General features: G+C 49.7%; 1 protein-coding gene across 2 annotated transcripts; it reads left to right on the forward strand.

Moving 5' to 3' along the window:
- The first annotated feature begins 4,321 nt into the window (after positions 1 to 4,321).
- On the forward strand, positions 4,322 to 24,868 carry Cltb (clathrin light chain B). Of its 2 annotated transcripts, XM_041659765.1 has the most exons (6): positions 4,322 to 4,604; positions 9,240 to 9,286; positions 19,092 to 19,209; positions 19,414 to 19,525; positions 21,196 to 21,249; positions 24,424 to 24,868. In XM_041659765.1, the coding sequence occupies exons 1-6, from the start codon at positions 4,427 to 4,429 to the stop codon at positions 24,593 to 24,595; spliced, it is 681 nt and encodes a 226-aa protein (XP_041515699.1). In that variant the 5' UTR covers positions 4,322 to 4,426; the 3' UTR covers positions 24,596 to 24,868. The 2 variants fall into 2 exon arrangements, with proteins under 2 accessions (XP_041515699.1, XP_041515700.1); XM_041659766.1 differs by lacking the exon at positions 21,196 to 21,249 and having other exon boundaries at positions 4,324 to 4,604.
- Positions 24,869 to 25,645: the final 777 nt, after the last annotated feature.

Below are 25,645 nucleotides of genomic sequence, written 5' to 3' on the forward strand. Positions count from 1 at the left end.
AAAATTTAATTTAAAAAAGATTTAAAATCTTTTTTTTTTTGGGTGGAGGAGAAGCAGGGGAGTGGTGGTGTACGCCTTTAATGCCAGCACTTGGGAGGCAGGACAGGTGGATCTCTGTGAGTTAAAGGCTTGTCTGGTCTATAGAGCAAGTTCCAGGACATCAAGACTACAGAGAAAAGCCATGTCTTGAGAAACTAAAAATAAGTAAGTAAGTAAGTAAATAAATAAATCTTTTCTTTTGGTGGGGATGACAGAATCTTGATATGTTAGCTGGTTTGGACCTCCCACAATCAAACAATCCTCCTACTTAGACTTTTGGGTAGCTGGCACTTTAGGCTCAGCCATCTCACTTAAATGCCTACTAGTTCTTATTTTGGTGATACTGTGAACCAAATTCAGGGCCTTGGACAAACCATGCAAGTGTCAAACTCTCTTAGGGTTTCTATTACTGTGAAGAGTAACAGCAACCCTTATAAAGGAAAACTTTTAATTGGGTGGCTAACAGTTTCAGAATTTAGTACATAATCATTGTGGTGTGATATGGTGGTGTGCAGGCAGACATGGTGCTGGAGAAGGAGCTGGAAGTGGAGAAGGAACTACATCTTGATCCCACAGACAACAGGAAGTGATCTGAACTAGGTGTAACTTGAGCATAGGAGACCTCAAAGTGTTCTGCTTGCATGTATGCCTGCATACCAGAAGAGGGCACCAGATCTCATTATAGATGGTTGTGAGTCATCATGTAATTGCTGGAAATTACACGCCCCCATAGTGACACATTTCCTCCAACAAGGGCACACCTACTTTAATAAGGCCACACCTCCCAATAGTACCACTTCCTATGAGCTTACTGTGTATGTGTGGAAGGTGACAATTACATTCAAACTACCCACCAACACTGAACTGCACCTCCAGCCTTTGCCTCAAACATCTGAAGATACTGAAGAGTAGAGAAAGTTCCCTGCTTAACTCACTCATGTGTTCAGTAACCAAATACATAATAACAAAATAATAAAACTCTTGAGCCCAGCATGGTGTTACACATCTTTAACTCCAGCACTTGGGAAGCAGAGGCAGGCAGATCCCTGTGAATTTAAGGCCAGTCAGAGCTACCTAGTAAGGCCTTGTTTCAAACAACTAGTGAATTCAATAGGAAATAAAATCATTTTAAATTACAAAATAAAACCCTAGACCAATATCCCTTATTAAAATCAACGCGAGCTGGGCATAGTGGCATATGCCTTTAATCCTGGCACTCAGGAAGGCAGATCTGTATGAGTTCAAGGTCAGCTTGGTTTATATAATAAGTTCTAGGCCAACTAAGATTATGTAGTGAGATCTTGTCTCAAAACACAAAAGTAATAAATAAAATCAACACAAAAAAATCCTCCACAAAAACTCCATTTAACCAAGTTTAGCAGAACAACAAAAGGATTATACACCAGAAACAGGTGGGGGCTGCTCCTGGAATTCAAAGATGGCCCAACACATAAAAATCAACCAAGAAGTCAGGCAGAGTGGTGCACACTGGGAACCCTAGTGCTCAGAAGCCTGAAGCAGGACAGCCATGAGTTCAAATCAGACGGGACCTCACGGTGAGCACTAGACTGGTCTGGACAGAAAAGGTAAGTAATGCGAATGGGTGTCTTGTCCTGACCAGAATGCTCCTCTCTGTCCCTCTGCCCCCTGCCCACCATGAAGTGACCTTTGCCACACACTCTCTGCCATGATGGTGATGTTCTATCTCATGGGCAGGGGCTCAAAAGCAATGGAGTCATGACTGAAACCACAATGGTAGTAGTTTTCTGAGTATATTATCACAGTGGCAGAAAGGAATCAAGAGAGCAGTGAAAACTTGTGCGGTGACAACCAAAAGTGATCAAGAGAGAGCTGGAGAGTTGCGCGGTGACAACCAAAAATCACTGTTGATGGGAACCTCAGTTCAGTGAGAGACCCTGCTTCAAAGGAGTAGACAGAGGGCACATATGAAAACACACACACACACACACACACACATGAGTGAATGCACACACATGAATGTGCACACATGCAAATAAATAATGGTTCTTTTCCCAATGGTTTTTCAAGACAGGGTTTCTCTGTAGCCTGTCCTGGAACTCACTTCATAGACCAGGCTGGCCTGGAACTCACAGAGATCCACCTGCCTTTGCCTCCCAAGTGCTGGGATTAAAGGTGTGAGCCACCATTATCAGGCAGCACATGCTGCTCTCGCAGGAGACCTGAGTTCAGCTTTCAGCACCCACATCTGACAGTTCCGATCCTCTTGTAACTCCAGCTCCTATGTATCTGGAGCTTATATGTCTGGCTTCTGCAGGTAACCTCCACACACGTGTGCACACACACATAACTTAAAAAGTAATTTAAAAAAAGCATTCAGAAGGCAGAAGCAGGCAGGTTTCTGTGAGTTTGAGGTAGTCTGGCCTACATACCAGGCTCAAGGCCAGTCAGGGCTGCCTAGTGAGACCCTGACTCAAAGAAAAAAGAAGAAGAGGAGGAGGAGGAGGAGGAGGAGGAGGAGGAGGAGGAAGAGGAGGAGGAGGAGGAGGAGGAGGAGGAGAAGAAGAAGAAGAAGAAGAAGAAGAAGAAGAAGAAGAAGAAAGGAACAAAGGAAGGAAGAGAAATAGTCTCACTGGTACAATAATGGCATGAAGGCTATCAGGATAACCAATCGCTTTTGGGTTGGATTTGAGGCCTGTCCGCAGGACAGAATTCATACCTGGTAGTGTAAACTGGTCAAGAGTCTCATGGTTCAAGAGGTCACAGGCTCTAGAGGGAATCTGCTACTGTTGTCCAACTGACTTTTAAACATTTATGTTTATAACCATAAATTAGTGTTGCTCTCAATTTTAGCCAGATAATCTTTTCTCTGCAGTAGTCAGCCGTGCATGCAGACTCATAACTAGTCAAAGTGCTGAGAATAGGTGACTGCTGGATGTCCAGCCCTATATGGGACATTTCTATAACACCACCCATCGGGGCCAGGGACCACTGCAGCAGAGGAGGCAGAAGGAACGCACACACCAGGGGCCAGGGACCACTGCAGCAGAAGAGGCAGAAGGAACGCACCCACCAGGGGCCAGGGAATGCTGCAGCAGAGGAGGCAGAAGGAATGCACCCTCCAGGGGCCAGGGAATGCTGCAGCAGAGGAGGCGGAGAGAAGGCAAGAACCAGAGGATGAGGATGAATGCTGTTTGGGGGCTGACATTGACCATGAACTCACTGCAGCTATGATCACCTGCCCAAGAGCAATAAGATAAATTAACATTCCATAAGACAGCATTAATTGAACTCAGTGGGCTATTAACACAGAAAGGAGAGGATATAAAGGTAGAGGGAGATGTGTTGGGGGTACCTGGGAGGAGTGAGATATATGAGGGGGATGCAAATGACCAAGATGCATTATTTACATAATGAAATTATCAAAGAATAAAAAGATAGTCTATTAAAAAAAAAGTCCCAGCCTGGTCTACAAGAGCTAGTTTCCAGGACAGGATCCAAAACTACAGAGAAACCTTGTCTCGAAAAACCAAAAAAAAAAAAAAAAGGCATGATGTGTGCAACATCTGGGAGGATGAGGCAGGAGACCAGCCTCAGCTACATAAGAGTTCGAGGTCAGCCTATGGCTATATTTTAAAAAAAAAGATTGAGGTTGGACTTTGAGGCATGACATAGAATCTGCCCAGTCTCAATACATATGTTAACTATCAAGGAAAATAGCATTTTACTATGGAGAAAGCAGGCTCCACCTTAACAGAGTAATCAACGTGAACCTAATCAATAACGGGACAAATTGGCATTCTACGCTACGAACTCGGGGTCACTATAAATATGAATAACTATAAAGAAATGTAAGAGCTCAAATCCAGAGACAAAACAACTGGCCCACTTCATGAACACCAGTGTCACCAGACACAGAGAAAGAGGAACTATCCTGATTTCAGGGGACCGTCACGCAGATACGGTACGCAGCCAGAAGGGGCGGCAGGATGTCACAGACAGTCCTGGGCCAAGTGAAGGCTCCGCTGCACGGACTGGCATGCAAGCCTTTCCGAGCCTCAGTTCCCTCCTCTCACGCAGGAAGAGGACGGTCGTGTTCCAGAAGAAACTTTTGGTGAATGGACCCGGAGTGGCCTCCGCGCAGCATCATGCCCTGGAGCAGGCGAGGCGGGGGCCGGGGGCGGGGGCGGGGGGGGGGGGGGGAGGCCGGGAAGGCTGCGGGGGCCTGCGGGCGGGGCGACCACCGAGCCTCGCCGGCCCCGCCCTCGGACGCTGACGTCACCACATTCCCGCGGCGGCTCCTCCCGCCGCCCCGCCGCTGCCGCCGCAGTGACAGGCGAGCCTGGCGGGTGACGGGAAGTGCGGGCCGCGGGCGCGGGCGGGAGGTGACAGCAGCCACGCGGGGAAGATGGCTGAGGACTTCGGCTTCTTCTCGTCGTCGGAGAGCGGGGCCGCCGAGGAGGACCCGGCGGCCGCCTTTCTGGCCCAGCAGGAGAGCGAGATTGCTGGCATCGAGAATGACCCCGGTTTCGGGGCACCTGCCGGCAGCCAGGTGGCCTCTGCGCAGCCGGGACTCGCGAGCGGGGGTGAGTCAGCGCAGCGGCCTGGAACCGGGGACTGAGGCCAGCACCGGGGGCAGGAGGCCCAGGCTCGGTCAGACCCGACCTGGGTTCCTGCAGTAGTCTGGAGCCTGGCTATCTGGGCTGATCAGAGGCACCCCGGGGGTTGTGTGTCGGTGGGGCCTAGGAAAGCAGGGAGGAGCCGGGGAAATGAGTTGGAGTCTGGGCTGAGACTGGATCCGCTGACTCTGGGGACAGGAATTTAGTCGTGACATTTTATCCCCAGGCCAGCTCCTCCACTCTCTGGCTTCGGAATCCTCCCCCTGCTCCGTTCTGAGAGTCATTGTCCCAGTGTCCTAGCTAAGTGGTACAGGTGTGGGACGAACGCAATCCTCCTGATCCAGGGTTTAGCGTTCATTCTGCCGGGAAGCAGGGGACTCTCCAGGAAGTCGCGGCTCTTCCTTGGGGACCGACCACCTGCTGTCCTGCAGCAGTGGAGGAGACATGTTAATTACATTTAATAATTTCACACATGTTACTGAACCCATTTCAGAACTGGCCACTGGGAGCCTCGAAAGGTACACTATTGAAACAGCTAGGAAATAGCAATCAGGAATTAGACTCCTTCTGTCCTGACCACACAGTCTTCCGTGTAGGGCTGTAAGTCTGGACAGGAGCACAAAGGGCCACGAGTCCTACCTTTCCTGTCTATAACTGTCTGGTTAGTGGATTTACAAAGGTGGCCCAGGACCTTTGTGGATGGCTTCAGACTTAAGGGTTCAGGACCTGTTTCCTGCAAGGTTATGTTTACGATTACTACTTCTGCCATAAGGAGCGATTTCGTATAAATATTTAGTTAAAAAAAAAAGGACCTTACTCCTAATAGACCCTGTTTCTTATTTCTGGTTGTAGTTTTAGAGCGGTTCAGTGGGCCTGCTGCAAATAAACATATGTATGTGAACACAAGGCTCTCTGACAGACATGTATTTTTCATTCAACATTTTGCTGTGTCGCCATCTCCACTGTGGACACAGAATGAAGGAACCGTATCTATGTATGGCTGAGGGGTTGAATCAATCAACTCCGACATGAGAAAAGTAGTAAGCCTTCTGTAGCATGCAAGGAATTAGGGTTTGCGGGGTTATCAGGGCGGCCCAGTGGGTGATGGTGAATCAGGGAGATGACACACGAGTTTGATTTCTGGAACCCACATATAAGAGAGAACTCACTCCCGCGTGTTCTCAGACCTGACATGTGTGTGCGCACCACAAACATACACACACACACACACACACACAATGAGTAAATAATAATAATGGAGAAGAAACCAGAGTTTGAGTGTCTGGCCTAGGGCTCCACAGCCGTGAGAGGTAGGCTTGGTTTCAGGCCTTCTGGATCCATACTGTTACTCCACAGACTAACTGTGTAGGTCTGCCTAGGAGATGACTGGATGCGGCAAGGAGAAGCAGAGGCCTAACCAAGCCATACAGGTCTGAGGCAGCAGCTCTCAGTTCCTCAGCATGGGCCCTTTATGTTCCTCCGTGGAACTCACTTGTCCAATTACTCCTTGAGAATGCTCTTCCCTCATCATCGGAGGCCCCAGGTCATTAGAAAGTCATGAGAAAGACAGATGACATGCAGGGCATGCATTCAGGCTGAGGACAGCCATGAAGGCCCCGGGGGTTAACAAGCTGTGGTCTTTCCAGGGACTTACAATTGGGACCGGTCACTGACTGGCCCTAGATATGAGACAACCAGGAGACAAGCAGTAGGTGATAATCCTTGGGGAAGCTGCCAGGGACACAGCCCTCTGAGAGTCTTCCAGACTCCTACATGTGGTGTTGCAGGTGCCCAGCACAGAAGTGGAGATCAGAGGGCGTTCAGGCACAAGCAGAATGGACCTGATGCTTTTTTGTTTTTGTTTTTGGAGGCAAGGGGTTTCTCAGTCCTGGCTGTCCTGGAACTAGCTCTTGTAGACCAGGCTGGCCTAGAACTCACAGAGATCCACCTGCCTCTGCCTCCCGAGTGCTAGGATTAAAGGTGTGCGTCACCACTGCCCCTGTGGACCTAAGGCTCTTAAGCCTAGCCAGTGCTAGGCAGCCTTCTCCTCTGAGTAGCAGGAGTGGGAGGAGCCTGGTAGTCTGAGGGAAAGGGCCAGGCCCTTCTGGGAGCTGGGAAGAAGCTAGCTCCAACAGCAGCCACCAAGGCACACCTCTGAGTCACCTCCCCTTATACAATGGGGTCTTCTGGCTCCATGTTGAGCTCACTAATGCTGGCTCTTAGGAGGCCCTGGGGAAAGTCTTGTGTGGTGTAGGACTGAGCCTTTCCTCTGAGCAGATGCCCCGCAGCAGGCTTGAGCCATGGACACTTTGTTTCCACTTGTCGGCCTTGGGTAGGGCCCAGATGGTCTACGTTTTCACTGACTTATGGGCAAACTCTGTGTGATCTGTTGCCCCTGCTGGGCCTCAGTAAGCTCACAGGAATGTTCTGGATTCCCAAATGGGTCAGGCATCTGAGGAGGCCCCACACAGAATGGCATATCCTTGGGACTTGTATTTACTTTGCTGTATTTGTTCTTGGGCTCTGCTGTAGACTCAGGGTCATAAATGTCTAAGAGCCAGAGAACACCGTGGAATAGACACTGGAGATTCTGTGAGTGGGTGTGTATGCCATCCCAAAGAAGCTGACTATGCTCCACCTTTCTGGAGGCTGAGGTGGGCACCAGGAAACTCATGTGGCCTTGCCAAGAGAGGTAGTGCCACTTCTCCAAAGGCTCTTCCCATAGGCACACAGTATCAGGAGTGGACCCTGGCAAGGGAAAGCTAGGTAGAGAAGCTACCCAGAAGCCCTGCTGAGGAGGATGCTCATACCCATTTGGGCTCACCCTCAGTTAGCGAGCAGGTCTCCTATGCAGTAGAAACCCTGTCTGAGTGGGTGAGGGGAGAGCTATCATAGTAGATCAGGACTAATCACTGCTTGACTCTGTAATGAAGCTAGAATTTATATCAGTGACAGGTGACTGACTGCCCTCCCCCCATGTCCTTTCAGGCTCGGGCAGAAGTACTGCTGTTTTCTCAGCCCTGTCTAACTTGTACAGGGCTAATTGTCCTTCTGTGATGACTGCATACGGCCTGCTGTGGGTCACAGCTAGTAGGCATGACAGGTTCAGAGAGGCCTTGCCAATTACAGTGAGCCCCAAAGAGCAATTGAATTGTCATTTGGCCAGTTGTGTCTGTTCGCCCATTCTATGCAGGAGCCCTTCCTGGGGAAAAATACGCATTCAGAGCCTGGTTAGGAGATCAATTCCCAGCAACCACATGGTGGCTCACAACCGTCTGTAATGAGGTCTGGTGCCCTCTTCTGGCCTTCAGGCATACACGCAGGAAGAATATTGTATATATAATAAATAAATAATTATTTTAAAAAAAAAAAAGGAGTTTATGCCCCCAGGCATACCAAACCATTGCACAAGAGTGGGACACCCTGTGTAGTGTCATTGCACGAGAGTGGGACACCCTGTGTAGTGTCATTCCACGAGAGTGGGACACCCTGTGTAGTGTCATTGCACGAGAGTGGGACACCCTGCACAGTGTCATTGCACGAGAGTGGGACACCCTGCGTAGTGTCATTGCACGAGAGTGGGACACCCTGTGTAGTGTCATTCCACGAGAGTGGAACACCCTGTGTAGTGTCATTGCACGAGAGTGGGACACCCTGTGTAGTGTCATTGCACGAGAGTGGGACACCCTGCACAGTGTCATTGCACGAGAGTGGGACACCCTGCGTAGTGTTCTACAGTACCCTAGAGATGAGACCTTCTTTAGTGCCTTGGGGAAGTAGAGAAAGCAGACTAAGGCTCCCTGTAGGAGGTGACTTGTACACCATTGAAAAAAAAGAAGTCCTTTGTTTATTCAGCATCTAGTGATAACTTGTACAAAGGCCCAGGTCCCATGCATGGGCATGGCTTTGAAGAACACAGCCATGGGGCTCTTCCGGGTGCTTGCCACTAGCAGGACAGACCAACCAAAGCAGGTGTGTAGGTATGAGATGGGGAGCACAGGCTGGACTGGTATAGGAGCGAGGGGAAGGCAATTTTGAGGGTCACTGTTGCAGCAGAAACCACAGGTAATTTGTGACTAACTGGATGTTAGACAAAGGAATTGGGAGGAGTCACTCACTGTGAAGACAAAGTGAAACCTTGGGAGGGGCACAGAGAGAGAGAGAAATAGGCCAAGTGTTGCCCAGGGGGAGCTGTGAGTCCTGCTCTCCCAGGCAGAGCGGTTGCTCAAGACTCCACCAGGACGTGCAGAGACACAGACCCTCTCTTCCTCATCCCTGGTGGCCTCTCCCTAAGCCTGCAGTACCCTTGCCTACTTACCGGGTCCCAGCTCCACAGTGTCACGTAGGTAAGGAACAGTGCACTGACTAGGTAATCTTGAGCAATCACAGTAGCCTTTTTGAGTCTCCACTTGAGAATCTGTAAAATGGGTCACTAAGTTTTATTACAGGGCTGTGGTAAATATTAATTATGACAGCGGGTGCACAGGGAACAGCCAGTTGTTTATATATCTATTATGTGTGTGGGGAGAGTGTCAGTATATCCATGGTTGTATGCACTTGTCAACTGGACGGTGAATGATTCTGTCTCCTTGCTCTTTCCAGCTGCTTCTGAGGACATGGGGACGACAGTCAATGGAGATGTGTTTCAGGTAAGCAAAGATGAGACTGTGCCAGGCTCAGCACCTTTAGTCTCCACTGGAGGTCACTTAGTGCTCACTGTCTGCTGCCTTGACCATTTTCTTGTCATGTTGGGGAGGGAACCATTGAAGGTGGGAGCTGATGAGTTGCTCAGGTTGTCCTCAGGAAGGAGTAGCATGGAACAAAGGAAATTAGAGCTCTGCCCAAGCAGGCGCTTCTGGTGGGAGGCTGGCCTGACTGAGTACTTTAGGTGGGCTCTTCCATTGGGAGACTACGTTCAGAATTTCTCCAAAAGGGTACCCAGAGTCTCTGCAGCGTGATTCCTAACACATACAAACTAAAACAGTCTGGATGTCCCAAATCAGGGGCCTAAACAGACTGGGAATCAAAGGTCCTGATACGAAGGGCTATCAGAGCTTCTTGCCCTTCCAGTCATACATGCCCTTATTAAAGCGTCCTGCGGAATGAATGACAGAACATCGTGGCACGTCACTTTCATTTTTAAGTGTTTGCATCAAATATTTGGAAAAGGCATTCCAGTTGTGAACGATGATACTGCTGAGAGTGAGGGGCCCTGGCTTCTATTGGCACCACAGGGACTGGAAGGGGGTGGATGAGGGTAGAGGGTGTTGTTGTTAAAGATAGTCTGGGGATGGAGCTCAGTGGAGAAGCTCCAAGTTAAACCCCAGCACTACAAAGACAGAACAGAACAAAAACAGACCGGGAGAGTGCAGACGCCAGTGGCACCCCCAGATCCCCACATAGGAGTGTAGAACTCCAATGTCTAGACGGAGCCTAGTCTTCACTCTGAACTTTGGTAAGACAAGGATATTGGGGACTGCAGCTTCCTGATCTCCTGAGCCCCACCCTGTGGAGGAGTTGGCCTCTTGGATCCTGGGAGAGTAAACAATACTTTCTTATGTAAGTGGGATGGGCTGGTCCTTACACAGGAAAACTGGCCTAGCCCCATTTCTGGAAAATGACTCAACATCAGGGAGTTAGAAAAGTGTCTCCCTAGGACCCCTCAGCTCCAAGTCCAGTTGCATACAGCAGAGCTAAGGAGTAAGTGTTATTCTTGTACTGTTAGGACTCTTGAGGGGCCACTTCTGGGCTCTAAGAACACTCATGAGGACTTTAATGGCTCAAAAGGTCTCTCTGTTCTAAAGTGGCTGTGCTGGAGCAGCACTTGGAACTGCAAGATGATCTAGACCATACTGAGCAGCAGATTTGTACTTTTCAATTGACAGAAGTTTGAGATTTACAGATGTTGGAGGGACTTATATGAAGTCACAGGGTCATATCAACCATTGCTGAAGTTTTCCTCACTTGGATGATCTGGCTGTCCAGGTCTTGAGCCACCCCTAACTACCACCTCCACCCCTCACTCCAACATCACTCTGCCTTTGGAGATCTGAAGAGCACAGTCTCAGACGTAGTTATTTTAATTAATTCTTTTTTTTTTTTTTTTACAAACCAATCCCAGTTCCTCCTCCCTCTTCTTCTCCTGTTCTTCCCCACCTCCCCCCACCCCACCCTCTTCCACTTCTCAGAGATAGTAAGGCTTCCCCTAGGAAGTCAACTAAGTCTGTCCCATCATCTTGTTGAGACAGGATCAAGCACACACACACACACACACACACACACACACACACACACACCTCCATGCCTATACCGAGCAAGGTATCTCTCCATAGAGAATGAACAGTCAGTTCATGCACTAGGGTTAGATCCTGGTCTCACTACCAGTAGCTCCATATACTGCCCAAGCGCCACCATTGTCACCTGCCTTCAGGGGGCCTAGTTCAGACCTATGCAGGTTCCCCAGTTGCCAGTTCAGGGTCCGTGGGCTCCCACTAGTTTGGGTCAGTTGACTCTGCAGGTTCCCCATCATTATCTTGACCCCCTGTTCTTATGGCTCCTCTTTCTCTTCGATTGTACTCCAGGAGCCCAGTGGTTCGTTGTGGATCTTTGGTTCTGCTTCCATCAGTTTCTGGATGAGGGTTCTATGACGTCAAGTAAGGGAGTCTTCAATCTGATTACGGGGAAGGCCAGTTAAGGCTCCCTCTCCACTATTGCTTAGAATTCCCCCGGGCAAGGGAGAGGGTCACAGAAGAGACGATTCCCTTAGTTTAGCAGCATAGCTCCGGCCTACCTGCATGGGCGTACACTCTGCACTGTGCTTCACTCTGTTGCTGGACCCAGAAAACTATCTTTAGGACGATCACAGCAGCATTTGGCATGCACTTTTAGGGGTGGAGACCTTGGATTGTGCAAACCCAGCACATCCAAGAGCCTCTATACCTCTTTCCTGGTAGACTCTGTGGGTGACAGCTACCAACCTCATCCCACAAACAGTTCAAGGGTTAGTGACCAGCACCTATTCCAGCTCCTCCGGACCCATGGGGACAGGGACAGGGATGGAGGACCCTTGCAGGACTCCTCCTGTCCTCTCCACCCTCCCTTGCATCTCTTCTCTTCTGTGAGCTACTGACAGGACTCAACAGCTCAGCCCAGCTTAGCTTGAGCTGCCCAATCCTGAAGGCGGATATGCCTCATCATCCTGGCCATCCCTGGAGCTTTAGCGTGCTCTTGGCCTGCAAGAAGTCCCTCAGGAGGCGGGTGGGGCAGGAGGCTGGGTGGAGATCAGCTGGCTTGTCTGTGGCCTCTTGCTTTCTGCTCCTGGCCATACCCAGCCCTTTCCTCAATGGAGCTTTGGAGGAGTTCAGAGTATTTCTTCAGCCACTAGTATGGCTATTATAGCCCTGGGCTGCTACACCTTCTGGAAGTGACCCCACCTCCTAGCCGGGAGGCTGAGCCTCGGTTGTGGCCTGACACTCACTGGCACAGACAGGAAAATAAATCCAAAGTGACCAGGAGAAAAGCCAGTGAAGTATTTCTCGGACCTGCCAGCCAGCAACGCTGCTAAACTCACGCTGTCTGGTAGTGAGGACCCTAGCCACACGGTGACAGTAAGCCTCAGTAGTCATACTTCCTTACGCGAGTGGGCAGTGATTCCATGGCTGTTGCTTTGTATAAAGCATTACTAGGTTCCTTGAGTGGGATGCTGTCATTCTCTTTCAGAGTTTGGAAATCAAAGTTGCCTAGGGAAGGGATTTTTCTCGACAGTAATCACCCAGTGCGTGGCAGAACAGGCACTTTAAGCCAGGCCTCTGATACAATGTTCAGTGTCTTTCCCGGGCCTTCCCCTGGCTTTATAATAAACCATTTGTTCATTCATTTCTCAACTCATATTCTTTGTGGGCCAGGCCTGCGCTGCGGTGGTGGATGTGAAGGCAAAGCCAATGGAGTGTTTGTCCCCAAAGCTCATTTCTAATGGAGTACAAAGACCTGGAAAGAAGTCACGATAGCCCAGGAGCTTGGATTTGAGAGTAATGCTGAGACAGGAGGTCATAAGTTCAAGGCTAGCATGGGGCACATTTTGAGGCCTTAAAAAAATCTAACAACTTGAGTGTTTTGTGTCTAAAACCAGCTGAGAGCTTTACAGGAATTAACCTACTTAATCCCAATTCCCCCTTACGAAGCTTCTTTTAATACCCTTTTTCTCTCAAGGAGATTCAATAGCTGTGCTAGTTACATGGCTTCAGTAACTTCAGGAGCTGAAGTCTGGGAGCCCAACAGGGAAGTGACACAAGAAGTGGGTTTCAAGGCCGTCTAGGGAGGCCTTGTGGTCCTGGCTGAGGGAACAGAAGGTAATACGACATTTGGCTCGGGCTCATCTAGAGCGCCTGTGGGGTCTGCTGCATAGAGGAACATGTCAGGAAAGCCCGTAGAGGCCACAGACCCAGGGCTGATATGACTGCCTAAAGAGGAGTCACACGTAACTCTCAGCCACAGCACGACAGCGGCCTCCTGTGTGGTGTAGGAAGTGGTCCCAGCTTGAGCAGATCTCATATCCTGGCCCTGGAACGAGGCCAGATCTACCTCAAGGTACGGGAGGTGTTTGGAACCGAGACTCATGTGCCCTGGGTGTGTAGGAGAATTCCTACAAGGGCTGCTCAGGCTTCACACCCAGACCACAGACAGCAGTGGAAGCCAACAATTCATTTTTCTGGCTTTTCCCAGCTGGATGACATTAGATTAATAACCTTTCAAGGCCTGGTTTCTCATTTGTAGCCGGTGTCCCCACAGGGTTGTTGGGAAAAGTACTCTGTGACCAAGACAGCGTCTTATAAATTACTGACTTGTCCACTAAGTGAGCTGAGGAGTAGCCTGGAGGTAGCAGTACAGGAGCCACAGAACAGAAGCAGCAGTGTTTCTGTCAGCTGTCTTGTGCCAAGGATGTTCACACCCAGTTATTCAGTTTGAACCTGGCTCTGTCACTTGCTTGCCAAGGGTGACCGTGGCACTTTGGAACTAGAGTTCCCTTACCTATAAAACAAGGGCAATCAAACCTTCTCAGAGGAACTGTAAAGATCAAAGACATCTGTTTAGTTACAAGTGCTCAGGAATCCTAACTTCTTCTTTTTTACATGATTTATTTATTTCTAAGTTATGTGTATTGGTATTCTGCCTGTATGCAAGTCTGTGTCAGGGTGTCAAATTCCCTAGAACTGTAGTTACAGACAGTTGTGAGCTGCCATGTGCTGCTATGTGGGTGCTGGGGATTGAACCTGGGTCGTCTGGAAAAGTAGACAGTGCTTTTAACGGCTGAGCCATCTCTCCAGCCTGGTAGATCATACTTTCTTAGGTGGCTAGAGGGCTGGGGAAGGGCATAAAGTATCCATGTAAACAGCCATTTCAGAAGCAACAAGTGCTCTGCAGACAATAAATACAGCTGTCCCCAGGTTCCAAAAGGAACTGGTCCAGAACCCTGAAAGTATAAAAATCCATATTGGAATAAAATGGTAAAGTATTGAGGCTGTGGTGTGGCTTAGCAGAACACTTACAAGGCCCCAGGTCCAATCCCAGCAGTGGGTGTGAGGGAAATGGCGTGATATTTGCATGTAACCCATCCACATCCTCCTGTGCACATTAAATTAGCTCTAGATTAGGTGTGATCCCTAATACAATGTAACTGCTTTGCAAAGAGTTGTCAGAGGATACTATTTAGGAAATAATGACAAGAAACAAAACTGGATATATTTAATTACAGAGGCCACTGTTGTGGAAATAACTTCATAGCTGAGGGTCAGTGACCGATGAGCAGACACAGAAGAGAGGCTGACTGTGGAGAAATTTTTTAGGAAAGTGGCCACAGCTCGGGGTGGGGCAAGGCCTGTAAACTCAGCTACCTGGGGGCTGAGGCAGGAGGATCAAAAATTCACCGCCAAACTGGGTAACTCAACAAGACCCTGTCTCAAAACAGGAAGGAAGGGAGGGAGGGGAGGAGGGAGAGAGGAAGGAAGGAGCAATATAGCTCACCCATTAAGAAGCTTGCTCTCAATCCTAATGACCTGAGTTTGATCCCTGGGACCTGCATGGTGGAAGGAGAGAACTGATTCCTGCAAGTTGTCCTCTGACCTCCATACTTACATGGTGTGTGCATACACACACAATAAATAAATGTAATTTGAAAAGAAAGCAGGAGGGGCAGGCCTGGGATATAGCTCAGTGGATCTGAGTTTATTCTATTACTAAGAAAACAAAACAAACAGTGGTCGTCATGGGAGGGCACTGGGTTGAATTAAACAGGAAGAGTGGTGAAGATGGAAGCCCTAGACCTAAGGGAAGAGAGCTCCAGACTAGGACACTTAGGGATGGGGAGGGACAGTGTGTCAAGAGTTCACTGACCACCAAATCAGGGGGCAGGAGAGAGCAGGACACTTGGATTTTTATTCAAATTGCAGTAGAAAGCCTTTGGGTTTGTTGTTGTTGTGTGTGTGTTTAAGATTAATTATGTATAGTGTTTCATCTGCATTTCTGCCTGCTGGCCAGAAGAGGGCACCAGATTGCATTACGGATGGTTGTGAGACACCATATATATGGTAAATGGGATGGGAATTGAACTCAGGACCCCTGGAAGAGCAGCCAGTGCTCTTAACCACTGAGCCATATCTACAGCCCTGTGTCTAGTCTTTTTTTGCGGTTTTTTTTTTTTTGAGACAGGGTTTCTCTGTGTGGCTCTGGCTGTCCTGGAACACTCTGTAGACCAGGCTGGCCTTGAGCTCAGAGGTCCTCCTGAGTGCTGGGATTAAGGGCGTGCACCACCATGCTCAGCTTTTGGGACATTTTAAAACTGGACAGGACATTATTTTAGTTAGGCTTTGCATGGGTCACTTTATTTGCATCTGGGGATTGAATCCAGAACAAAGTCATCAGGGGTTGAAAGGGAAGAAAATGGGAAGTAATCTGATTGGGGACATACCTTAGGAGAGTACCAACAGAGCTTCCGGTTAGACTGAACATGGGGTAGATAAGGGGAAAAAAAATCAAGGACACACATAAGGTTCAGGCTTCAACAGGGCCTGATGAGGTGTGGTTCTGTGTAGGAAAGTGTGTCCTAGGTGCAAGGCTGGGCATGTTTGGACCTGGCATGTGGCCCAGGGCTGGCCCTGCCCTCACTGCTCAGACACCTGCCATGGAGCCCTGCTGCTTCACAGAGTGCTTACCAAGCTCCTCCCCACAGCCGATACTGCCAGCTCTGGGGTCTTGGCTCATTTAGCCACAGCTCACTGAGCACCTATTGTATGGTTGGATTAGTGGTGAGACAGAAGGCTCCCAGATACTGTCCTGTGGGGGGGGGGAGAAGACATTAAACAACAGCAATACCTACAATTGCGCAAATGCATGAAGGGGGACAGGGAACCAGGATCTGGGGGAGTATAGGGGGCTGTGATGTAAGGAGGCCCTGCCCTGCCCACTGGGAACTTTGAGTAGATAGGAGAGGTGGAGAAGACTGTGACAGGGCACCTGGGATGGAGACGGCCTGGAATGTAAGGGTCTGGAGCATGCTGGGAGGAGGTGGAAATGCCTATGGTGGAGGAAGGAGGCAGGGCACATAGCAGTCAGAGCCCTGGGGGTCAGTGCCCACAGGAAAAGTGGAGGGCAGGGCACCAGCCAGGCACAGTGGCAGGACCTACTGAGGTTCACAACCCCCAACACTTCTGTCTCAAGCTCTAGCAACTCTGTCACCAGATCTGAACCCCACTACATCTCCTATCCACTTCTTGGCCTTGGTGTTCTCTTCTGTACAATGGGAATGAAAGATGAAAGTGATGGGCTGGTGAGATGGCAAAGCAGCAAAGGCACTTGTTGCCAAGCCTGAGGACCCGGGTTCAATCCCAGAACTCACAGAGTGGAAGGAGAGGACCAACTCCCTTAACCTGCCCCCAGACCTCCACACTCAGGTCCTCTCTCACACATACCAATAAATAAATAGAATGATTCTACTACAACCCTCTGGGCCATCATTCTGCGCAGGCACTGTCTGTCTTCCAAAGGGTTCTGAGTGTAGCTTGCTTAGCTAGCACAACACTCTGAGTTTCATCCCCAACACTTAATAAAGCTGGAACAGTGGCACAACCTGATTCCTACACTCTGGAGGTGGAGGCAGGATAATCACAAGTTCAAGATTATCTTCATTAGAACAAGTTCTAGGCCATCCTGGGCGACATGAGGCCCTGTCTCTATGCAAAGAAATAAATGTCTTACAAATCCTGTTGTATCAAACCCCAGCACCAAGTCTGAGAGGCCGTCTTACTACGAGTCCCATTCTTAGCAAAGAAAACAGGCTGGATATGTCCAGGAACTCACTCAGCCAAACGCACATCTTCCGGCTTTCAGCACTGGGATTGTATGGCTTTAGAGTCCAAGTCTGCCACAGCAAGGTTTTAGTATTTTATGTGTATGGGTATTTGCTTGTGTCTTAAGTTACTTTCCTATTGCTGTAATAAGACACCACGGCCAAGGCAGCTTAGAGAAGAAAGTTTATTTGGAGATTACTGTTTCAGAGGGTCAGAGTCCACTACCATCATGGTAGGGAGCACGGATGGCAGCAGACAGGCAGGCGTGGTGATGGAGCAGTAGCCGAGAGTTGGCTTCTTGAGCCACTAGCACGAGACAGAGAGAGCTAACTAGCCATGGGTGAGCTCTGAAAGCTCCAAGCCAGCCCCCAGTGACACAGCTCTTCCAACAGGCTACACCTTCTAACCCTTCCTAAACAGTTTTACCAACTGGGGACCAAGCATTTAAATATATAATATAGAGACTGTTCCCATTCAAACTTCCAAAGCCTGCATGTATGTCTATGCCTGGAGCCTACAGGCTCTATGTCTATGTCAGACCCTCTGGAGCTGAAGTGACAGATGGTTGTGAGCTGCCATGTGGGTGCTTGGAACCACATCTGGGTCCCCTGAAAAAGCAGTCATGCTCTTAACTGTCACAAGTCTTTTTCTGTCCTGCCACCCAACTCCCAAATAATGACACAGAAGCTTCTTATTAATTATGAAAGCTCGGTCTATAGCTTAGGCTTGTTCCTAACTAGCTCTTACAACTTTTATATTAATCTATGTTCTATCACGTGGTGTTACCTCTCTTCCATCTTGCACCTCCTCTTTCCTCTCTGTGTCTCCTGACTTTTCCTGCACGCCTCAATTCCTCCTCTTCCTTTCTCTCCCTGGAAATCCTGCCCATACTATTGGCCATTCAGCTTTTTATCACACCAATCACAACAAATATACCTTTACCCAGTGACCAAAGATCCCACGACACTTAACTGCTTAGCCAACTCCCTAGCTGTTCCCATCCCTGCCATCATGGCAAAGTTTTAGTATGGTAGTTCTGCCTGTCTCTGGGCTGCATGCTCACTCAGCAAATGTCTGTAGTCTCCTGTGTGCCAGGCACTGTGGAGGGCTCTGCACACAAAGTGATGGAACATAACAGACAAGGTCCCTGCTGTTACAAAGGTGATACTCTGATGACAGATGAATACATTAGTAGGCTGTATAAATAAGTTTTACCATGTAATACAACAGTAACAGATTTTAATAATGGTAGCACAAGGGACTCATTGTGTGCAAGACAAATGACGTCTACAGCTTTTTTTGTTTGTTTGTTTTTGAGACAGGGTTTCTTTGTAGCTTTGGAACCTATCCTGGAACTAGCTCTTGTAGACCAGGCTGGCCTCGAACTCACAGAGATCCATTTGCCTCTGCCTCCCAAGTGACAGCTTTTTTTTTTTTAAAAAAAGATTTATTTTATGTGTGTTTTGCTTGTATGTATGTATGTGTACCACCAGCATGCAAATGCCTATAGAGGCCAGAAGAGGGCGACTGATCCCTTAGAACTGGAGTTACAGACAGGTGTGAGCCACCATGTGGGTGCTTGGAACTGAACCCAGATCCTCTGCAAAAGGAAAAAGCCTCCTTAATGATGGAGTCATCTCTTCAACCCCAAATTTAGTTTTAAAACTCATTTTTTTGTTTGTTGTTTTTTTCGAGACAGAGTTTCTCTGTAGCTTTTGGAGCCTGTCCTGAAACTAGCTCTTGTAGACCAGGCTGGCCTGCTGAGTGCTGGGATTAAAGGTGTGCACCACCACCGCCTGGCTTAAAATTCACTTCATGTATCAACTCTACGGGAGTGGGTGCTATCACTTATCCTGTTTTCTGATGAACAAAAGGGAGTATAAAAGAGTTGGCTGGGCTTGAGACAATGATCAGGCACAGAGAGGTTGAGTGTCCTGCCTGGGGCCACAGGAGAGCAGAGCTGCTGGCAGAGGGAACACAGAGAGTAAAGTCACTGGGTGGTGGAAATGGGCTGGCTGGCCTGATTGGGGGGGGGGGCTATCTTGGTTGCAGTAGAGGAGCACAAACAGCAGGGCAGCCGTGATGGGCCGGGAACACTGTGCTTATGTTGTAGGAGGCTAACGGGCCTGCCGATGGCTATGCTGCAATTGCCCAGGCAGACAGGTTGACTCAGGAGCCTGAGAGCATCCGAAAGTGGAGAGAGGAACAGAAGAAGAGGCTGCAGGAGCTGGGTGAGGGCATAGCTGGGAGAGCTGATTCCAGCAGGGATGGCTGGGGCCCGGTGGGTGGGACAAGGTGAGGCAGCCTTGGAGTCTGTACAGGCCCACTTGGCTGAGGGTGGGTGCTGGGGCTGCTGCCTGGGGGCCAAGGGTGGGGCATCCAGGGTGGCTGTTCCCCACAGAAAAGTTGTGCTCATTCTTCTGCTGGGCTCACAGACGCTGCCTCTAAGGTGACTGAACAGGAGTGGCGGGAGAAGGCCAAGAAGGACCTAGAGGAGTGGAACCAGCGCCAAAGCGAGCAGGTTGAGAAGAACAAGATCAACAACAGGTGAGTGACTCTGGGGACCTGAGGAGACTGAGGGCAGTCATGGCAGCACGAGGGGTGGCTGTGAGGAGATGAGGTGAGCCATGAGCACCTGAGGGGTCTGAGGAGGCAATGAAGGCACCATGGAGGCAATGAAGGGCATGGTGGTGTTGGGGGCTGTTTTGAGATGGGTGATGTAGTAAAGACATGGAGGAAAGAGCTGCTGGAAGTCTGGGGTTCCTCAGCACGCCCACTCCTGAGCCCTCTCTGTGACTGACAGCAGCAGAACGGGTGCCACAATGGAGTGTGACTAGACTCTCCAGGACCCTGAGCCCTCTGTAGGTAACTCAGAGAGGCACAGGCCTGGTAGGGAGTCAAGAGCCAGCCTGAGTATTTGATTTTACTTTTTATAGAAATGACAGTACTTCATCCCAGTGTGGCTAAGGGATAAGCATTAATGGCCTGTATAAACGAAAAGGCCAGGACAGTGGCATTGGGGCACAAACAAAGTCAGTCAGCAGTCTCTCTGCTGCTCAGCTGAGCTTCCTTCTGCTCTGGGCTTCCTGTTGGACGTACACTGTGTATGGGAGCAGCAGCTTAGTTTTCTGCTCTACTGGGTTGGCAAGCTCGGTGAAAACAGCAAGCATCTAGCAGCTCCTGCCAGAGTTGGCTCGGGCTATGTGCCCAGGCCAGGCCCCTGACTGTAGAAAGGAGGGGGGCACTCCAATGGGACCCAGCCAGGGTGGAAGTCTCATTCACTGGGCTGCACAAGGGGGCCAGTGGACTGCAGGGTGAGCAGCTGATCCTGTAAAACACAGGCCAGATAGGGGCGTGGGTGCAAACCAGAGAACATGTTTGTGGACATGGATGCTCTCCTGCTTTGGATGCTGTGCCCTTCAAGATACAAGATCTTCCCGGGAGGGAGATATAACCAAAATGCTGCGTGCCAAGTTGGACACTGGGTGTCAGATGAGGACCCTTCTGTGTCCTCTAGGAGTTCAGAGGAGTGAATCACACGTGCGCAGCCAAACTTGGATCTATTGGGACTCTATGCGTGAAGATCATAGAAGCAAAGAAACAATTAGCATGCCAGAGAAGAACCAGTGTCTAGACCAGTGTTTCTCAACCTGTGGGCCACAACACCCCCCTCAGGGTCGCTTATCCATATCTCACATATCAGATATTTTCATTATGATTCATAACAGTAGCAAAATTACAGTTGTGAAGTAGCAACAAAATAACTTTATGGCCGAGGGTTAGCACAGCATGAGTGTTAAAGGATCTCTGCATTAGGAAGGTTGAGAACCACTGGTCTAGAGACTTGTCTTTGAGGGATGACAATGGTTCATCAGGAAAAGGATTAATATAAGGAAGAACATTCTAGAGCTGGGAGCATATAGTGTGTTGTTGTCTACAGGGAGTCAAGGTATAGAGGGAATGGTTTTAGGAAGTAGGTGGCTTATGGGAATGGCATTGGAAGGGTCTTGGGAAGAGACCTCATTGAGCAGTAGGAAGCCATCAAAGGTACAGCACTCTCCACTCTTATGGGTAATTGTTAGCTTTTAAATTGTACTTCCTAACATGTCTCCTATGGAGGAACTAACACATGTTTCTCTTTCTCTTTAACCCTGTGCCTGCCTGTCTTGCTGTCTGTCTTCCCCCACCTAACTCCTTCTCCTAACTTTCTCCTCAAGGATCGCTGACAAAGCGTTCTACCAGCAGCCAGATGCTGATGTCATTGGCTATGTGTACGTGTCTCTGCTCTCTGCAGGCAGCTGTGGAGGGCAGCCCAGCGGTTTTTCAGAGTCTCTTGTCTGTGTGGTATAAATGCATGTGGCTGGGCTCAGAGCAATGACCAGAGCAGCAGGCGAACTCCAGGGCCAGTGCAGCCCTTGCCTTTCACCTTCCATTTCTGTCCCTCCACCAAACTGGAGGCAGCTTTGTCCATTAGAGTTCCCAAGTGGGGGCGGAGGAGGGCGTGCACTACCTAGCGTCACATGGAAGGGCAGGGGTCACAGCAGCCTAGTTCTTCTCTGAGATGCTTCTTGTGGATGGGTAGGTGAGAAGGGGAGTTTTATTGGAGAAACACCAGGCATAGAGTGCTGAAGGCATAAACAGTAAGGGATGTCTTTGTGTCTACCCTGCCCCCACCTGAGCGCACTGACTTGACTGTGATGCCCGGCCCACTCCACAGCAGCCCCTCTCCTGTGTATCTGAGTTTGGAATCTGGCTGGCACTGTGCTGCTCTGGATTTGGAATGGCAAGCGGGTTTTCTCTCATACCAGCCCCAGGCGTAGGCAGTGCGCTCTGGACAGCAGTGTTGTTTACCCATTTCACACATGTCCTTACTGTTCCTGCTGGAGCCAGGCCTGCTGAACCACATGCCACTGCAGCCTCTGCTGCCATCTGCACTGTTCCTCCGTTACACAGCATGGGCACAGCAGGTAGCAGCCTTCCTTTCCTTCTGCCCACCCCCTCCTTTGCCCATCTGGCCCTTACCTGCTGGTACTAATCCCATGCCAGTCACTGGTCAAACACAGAGAAGAGACACATAGCCCTCACTCTGCGAGTTGCTCATGGATGGGAACACATTTATATTACGAGCTCTGGAAGCCGCCCTCTCTGCTGGGGACCCAGTGCTTCAGGCTCATGACTCTTGGCTGCACCTTAAGATTTAAAGATGAACTGCTGGGTAGTAAGGGTTGAGAAGGGCACTCTAGATGGAAGAAGCAGCTGGGGCAGAGGCCTGGAGGGGACTGGAGGGGTGGGGCTTGTGGGGATGGATGGACACTGAGGCTAGGAGGTCCCAACAGGACTCTCTGTTGTGCTAGGCTAAGAAACGTAGATTTAACCTCAAGGCAGTGGCGAGCCATGGAAGCTCCTAACAGGGAAAGGGACACCTGGCAGGAGTGGGTGCTGTAGAACACTGCTGGGTTCAGTGCTCCTCATGGACCCAGGGAAATGGTCCAGAGGACCCAAGGAGGCTACGAAGGAGACAGAATTGGAATCAAGACTTCTCAGCCTTCTACCTGCCCACGCATTTCCAAGGGAGCTTGAGCAAAGCAGATTCTGGTTCTGCAGGACTGAGGTGAGCTCAGCCTGTTTCTAACAAGCTCCATGGGGATGCCCATGCTGCCAGCCATGGCCCACAGATCAGCAGTAAAGACAGAGGGCAACCTCTTGACCCTGATGGGCAGCTCCAAGGATAAATCCTTCATCACACCTGCTGTCCAGCCACACACAGCATAGACCTGTCACCATGGCTGCTCAGGTCAGAGAACAGCTCAGAAGAGTGGAAACCATGCTTCTCCCTGCACAGGTTAGCCGAGTACACTGCAGAAAGACAAGATCATGACAGACGGCCACGTCATTGAGCCTGGGCCAGCTCTTCTAGTAGGTGTAACACAGTGGGGTCACCTGGAGAGCTCTGCTAACATCCAGGCCCACTTCCCAACTGCCCCCCAACTTTGTATCCTTTCTTCCCCCTCCCAAATAACTGAGTCCAATTGGTGTTGTTCATCAACTCCTCAGTATGGACCTATGGGGAGCCACACCAATAAACAAAACTGACTTCCCCTCCCCCAGAAGCCATAGGCTGTCTATACAGCTCCTCAGTTACGGGTGAGGGCTCGTGAACCCTTCCCACTCCATGCTAGAATGCTGACTGGTTTGCTCTTGTACAGGTAACGAGCTCCTGTGAGTTCATGCCTGCCAGTGTCCTGTCATGACAGAAGACACTTGCTCTCCATCCCTCTTGACCGCTGGCTCTATAAGATCTTTCTGTCCCCTTTCCACTATGGTCACTGAACCCTGGTGTGTGTTACAATTACAGCTGAGCACTCTAAGTCAGTGACTTTCAAAACTATCAACCAGAAATTCTGAAGTATGGTAGAGTTCTTGCCTGTCATACCTACAGACAGAAATTCAACACCTGGCGCCATCTAAACAAGCAGAGACTCCTGAAGCAGAGATCACCCCAGTTTTTATTCTAGCATGATTCCAACTGGAGCAAAGTTTCCAATAGAGCTTTCCCCAGGCTGTGACTCCATCCACACAGAACTTTCGAGCTCAGGTTTCTGTAGTCAGATATGCTTGTAGGCAATCCTACAGCCATTACATAGTTGGTTAGGGGGTCAGTCAGTATTCTCTCTTGGTGAAAGTCTTGGAGGTGTTGCAAACAGTTGAGGTAGAGGTAGAGACATAGCTTAGTGATAGACTTACCCAAAATATCTGAGGCCCAGGTTCAATCCCTAGTACTGAAAAAGAAGGACAGAAAGGCAGGGGGAAGCTGGTGGCTTTTACCAGGAACCCCAGTGCGGGAACTAATGATGGAAAGATGCTGAGTGAGCCCGGTGTGATGGCACACACTGTGCTCTCAGCAAGGTCAGGAGTTCAAGGTCAGTCTTGGCCATGCACCTAGCCTGGCCTATGTGAGACCCATGTAAACAAAGACAAAAAGGAAGGGGTAGGAAGGGAGAGACAGAAAACAGAATACCCAGACTAGGAAGGCCTTTCTGAGGAGGTGAAGCCCACCCTGGGAATGAAATGATAAGCAATGTGCTAGCCGGGTGCAGTGGTACACACCTGTAATCTCAGTACTGGGGAGCTAAGGCAAGAGGACCCCCTGAGCTCAATAGTGAAAGAGCAGCTTGGGCTCTAACAAAAAGCAATAGGCATGAGCCAGTGAAAAACCCTCTCAGAAGGAGGTGACAGTAAGTTCAAAAGCCCTAGTCTAGATGATTTAGGCTTCCACACTTAGGCCTAGGTTTTTTTCCAGGTGGCTGAAATCATAGGGCGCAGGGCCAGGGAGACTTCTGGCTAATGCCCCAGAGTAGGCTGCACACCACAGACTGATGGGAGCAGAACATTAGTTACCCAGGAGAAGACAACCATGAAAACGCCTGTCCTTTCTCCACCTTTAGGGCATCCGAAGAGGCCTTTGTGAAGGAATCCAAGGAAGAGACCCCAGGCACGGAGTGGGAGAAGGTGGCCCAGCTGTGTGACTTCAACCCCAAGAGCAGCAAGCAGTGCAAAGATGTGTCCCGCCTGCGCTCGGTGCTCATGTCCCTGAAGCAGACACCACTGTCCCGCTAGGTGCCTGCCATTAAGAATGGCCACAGAGCATGGGCCTTGCTGGGGCAGAGGAGCAGCTGCTTCAGCCAGGGTGGAACTTCCTCTGGCAGCTGCCACACACATCCTGTTCTGTTCCTCTGCTTCTCTGGGAGCTGGGAAGTGGGACCCTTACCCCTTTGAACCCCCACTCCCTCCTGGCCCCATGTTCCAGCCCCTCAAGACTCCTGAGTTCACTCAATTGTGACTGTCCCTCCTGATATATTTTTTCTTGGCTTAAAGGGTATGTTAACTCTTTTTACACTTATTTATTATTATCCTCTTTCTTTGGAAGCTGCAACTGGTGTCAGGGCTCGGTTTGTGCTTACAACTTTCCCAGCTTCATGCCCTCAAGAGGTGAGGATGTACTCTTGCAGACTCAGGAGCTGCCAACTGGAAGCAGGAACCCCAATCTCTGTGTGCTGTCTCCCCCAACAAGAGGAAAGACAAGCTCTCACAGAACACTTTTGCAACCTTGCCCTTTATGATTCTTTAACAAGCCTGAAGGTAGGGTCTCTGCTAAGAAAACTATGGCTCCCAGAGCAGAATCAGCTTGCAGTGTAGAAAGCAGGTGAGGCCAGTGACCTCTGTGGTGTCTGAGACTGAGCACATCAACTGCCAGACCTTCTTTCCTGGGAGTGACCGGGACCCTCTAAGATGTGGCAGGCCTCCTGCACCTCCTCTCCTCAGTTGTTCCCGCCTGTGGACCTGGGGTAAACAACAGTGACCACACCTCCTTCCCTTCAGCTGAGGCTGTAAACAGGACATTTAAGCCATTATTCTCTCCATGTATTTAAAAAGATCTGAGTAACTGCCAACAGTATTTGTGCCCTAAGACTGCTATAACAAAGTGCTAAAACCTGGGTGTCATAGAGCATCAGAAATTTGTTCTCACAGTTCTGGAGGCTAAATTCCCAAATCAGAGACCCATGAAGCCACTCCCTTTGTAGCTGCTAAGGCAAGATCTGTGCCTCTTTCTAAGTTCCAGCAGCTCAGGCATCCCTTGGCTTGCAGAAACAGCCCAACCCTCTGGTT

The sequence above is a fragment of the Microtus oregoni genome, unplaced genomic scaffold (assembly GCF_018167655.1).
Source record: "Microtus oregoni isolate MIOR12 unplaced genomic scaffold, Mior012 000011F_ref0000422, whole genome shotgun sequence".
NCBI classification, from domain to species: Eukaryota; Metazoa; Chordata; class Mammalia; order Rodentia; family Cricetidae; genus Microtus; species Microtus oregoni.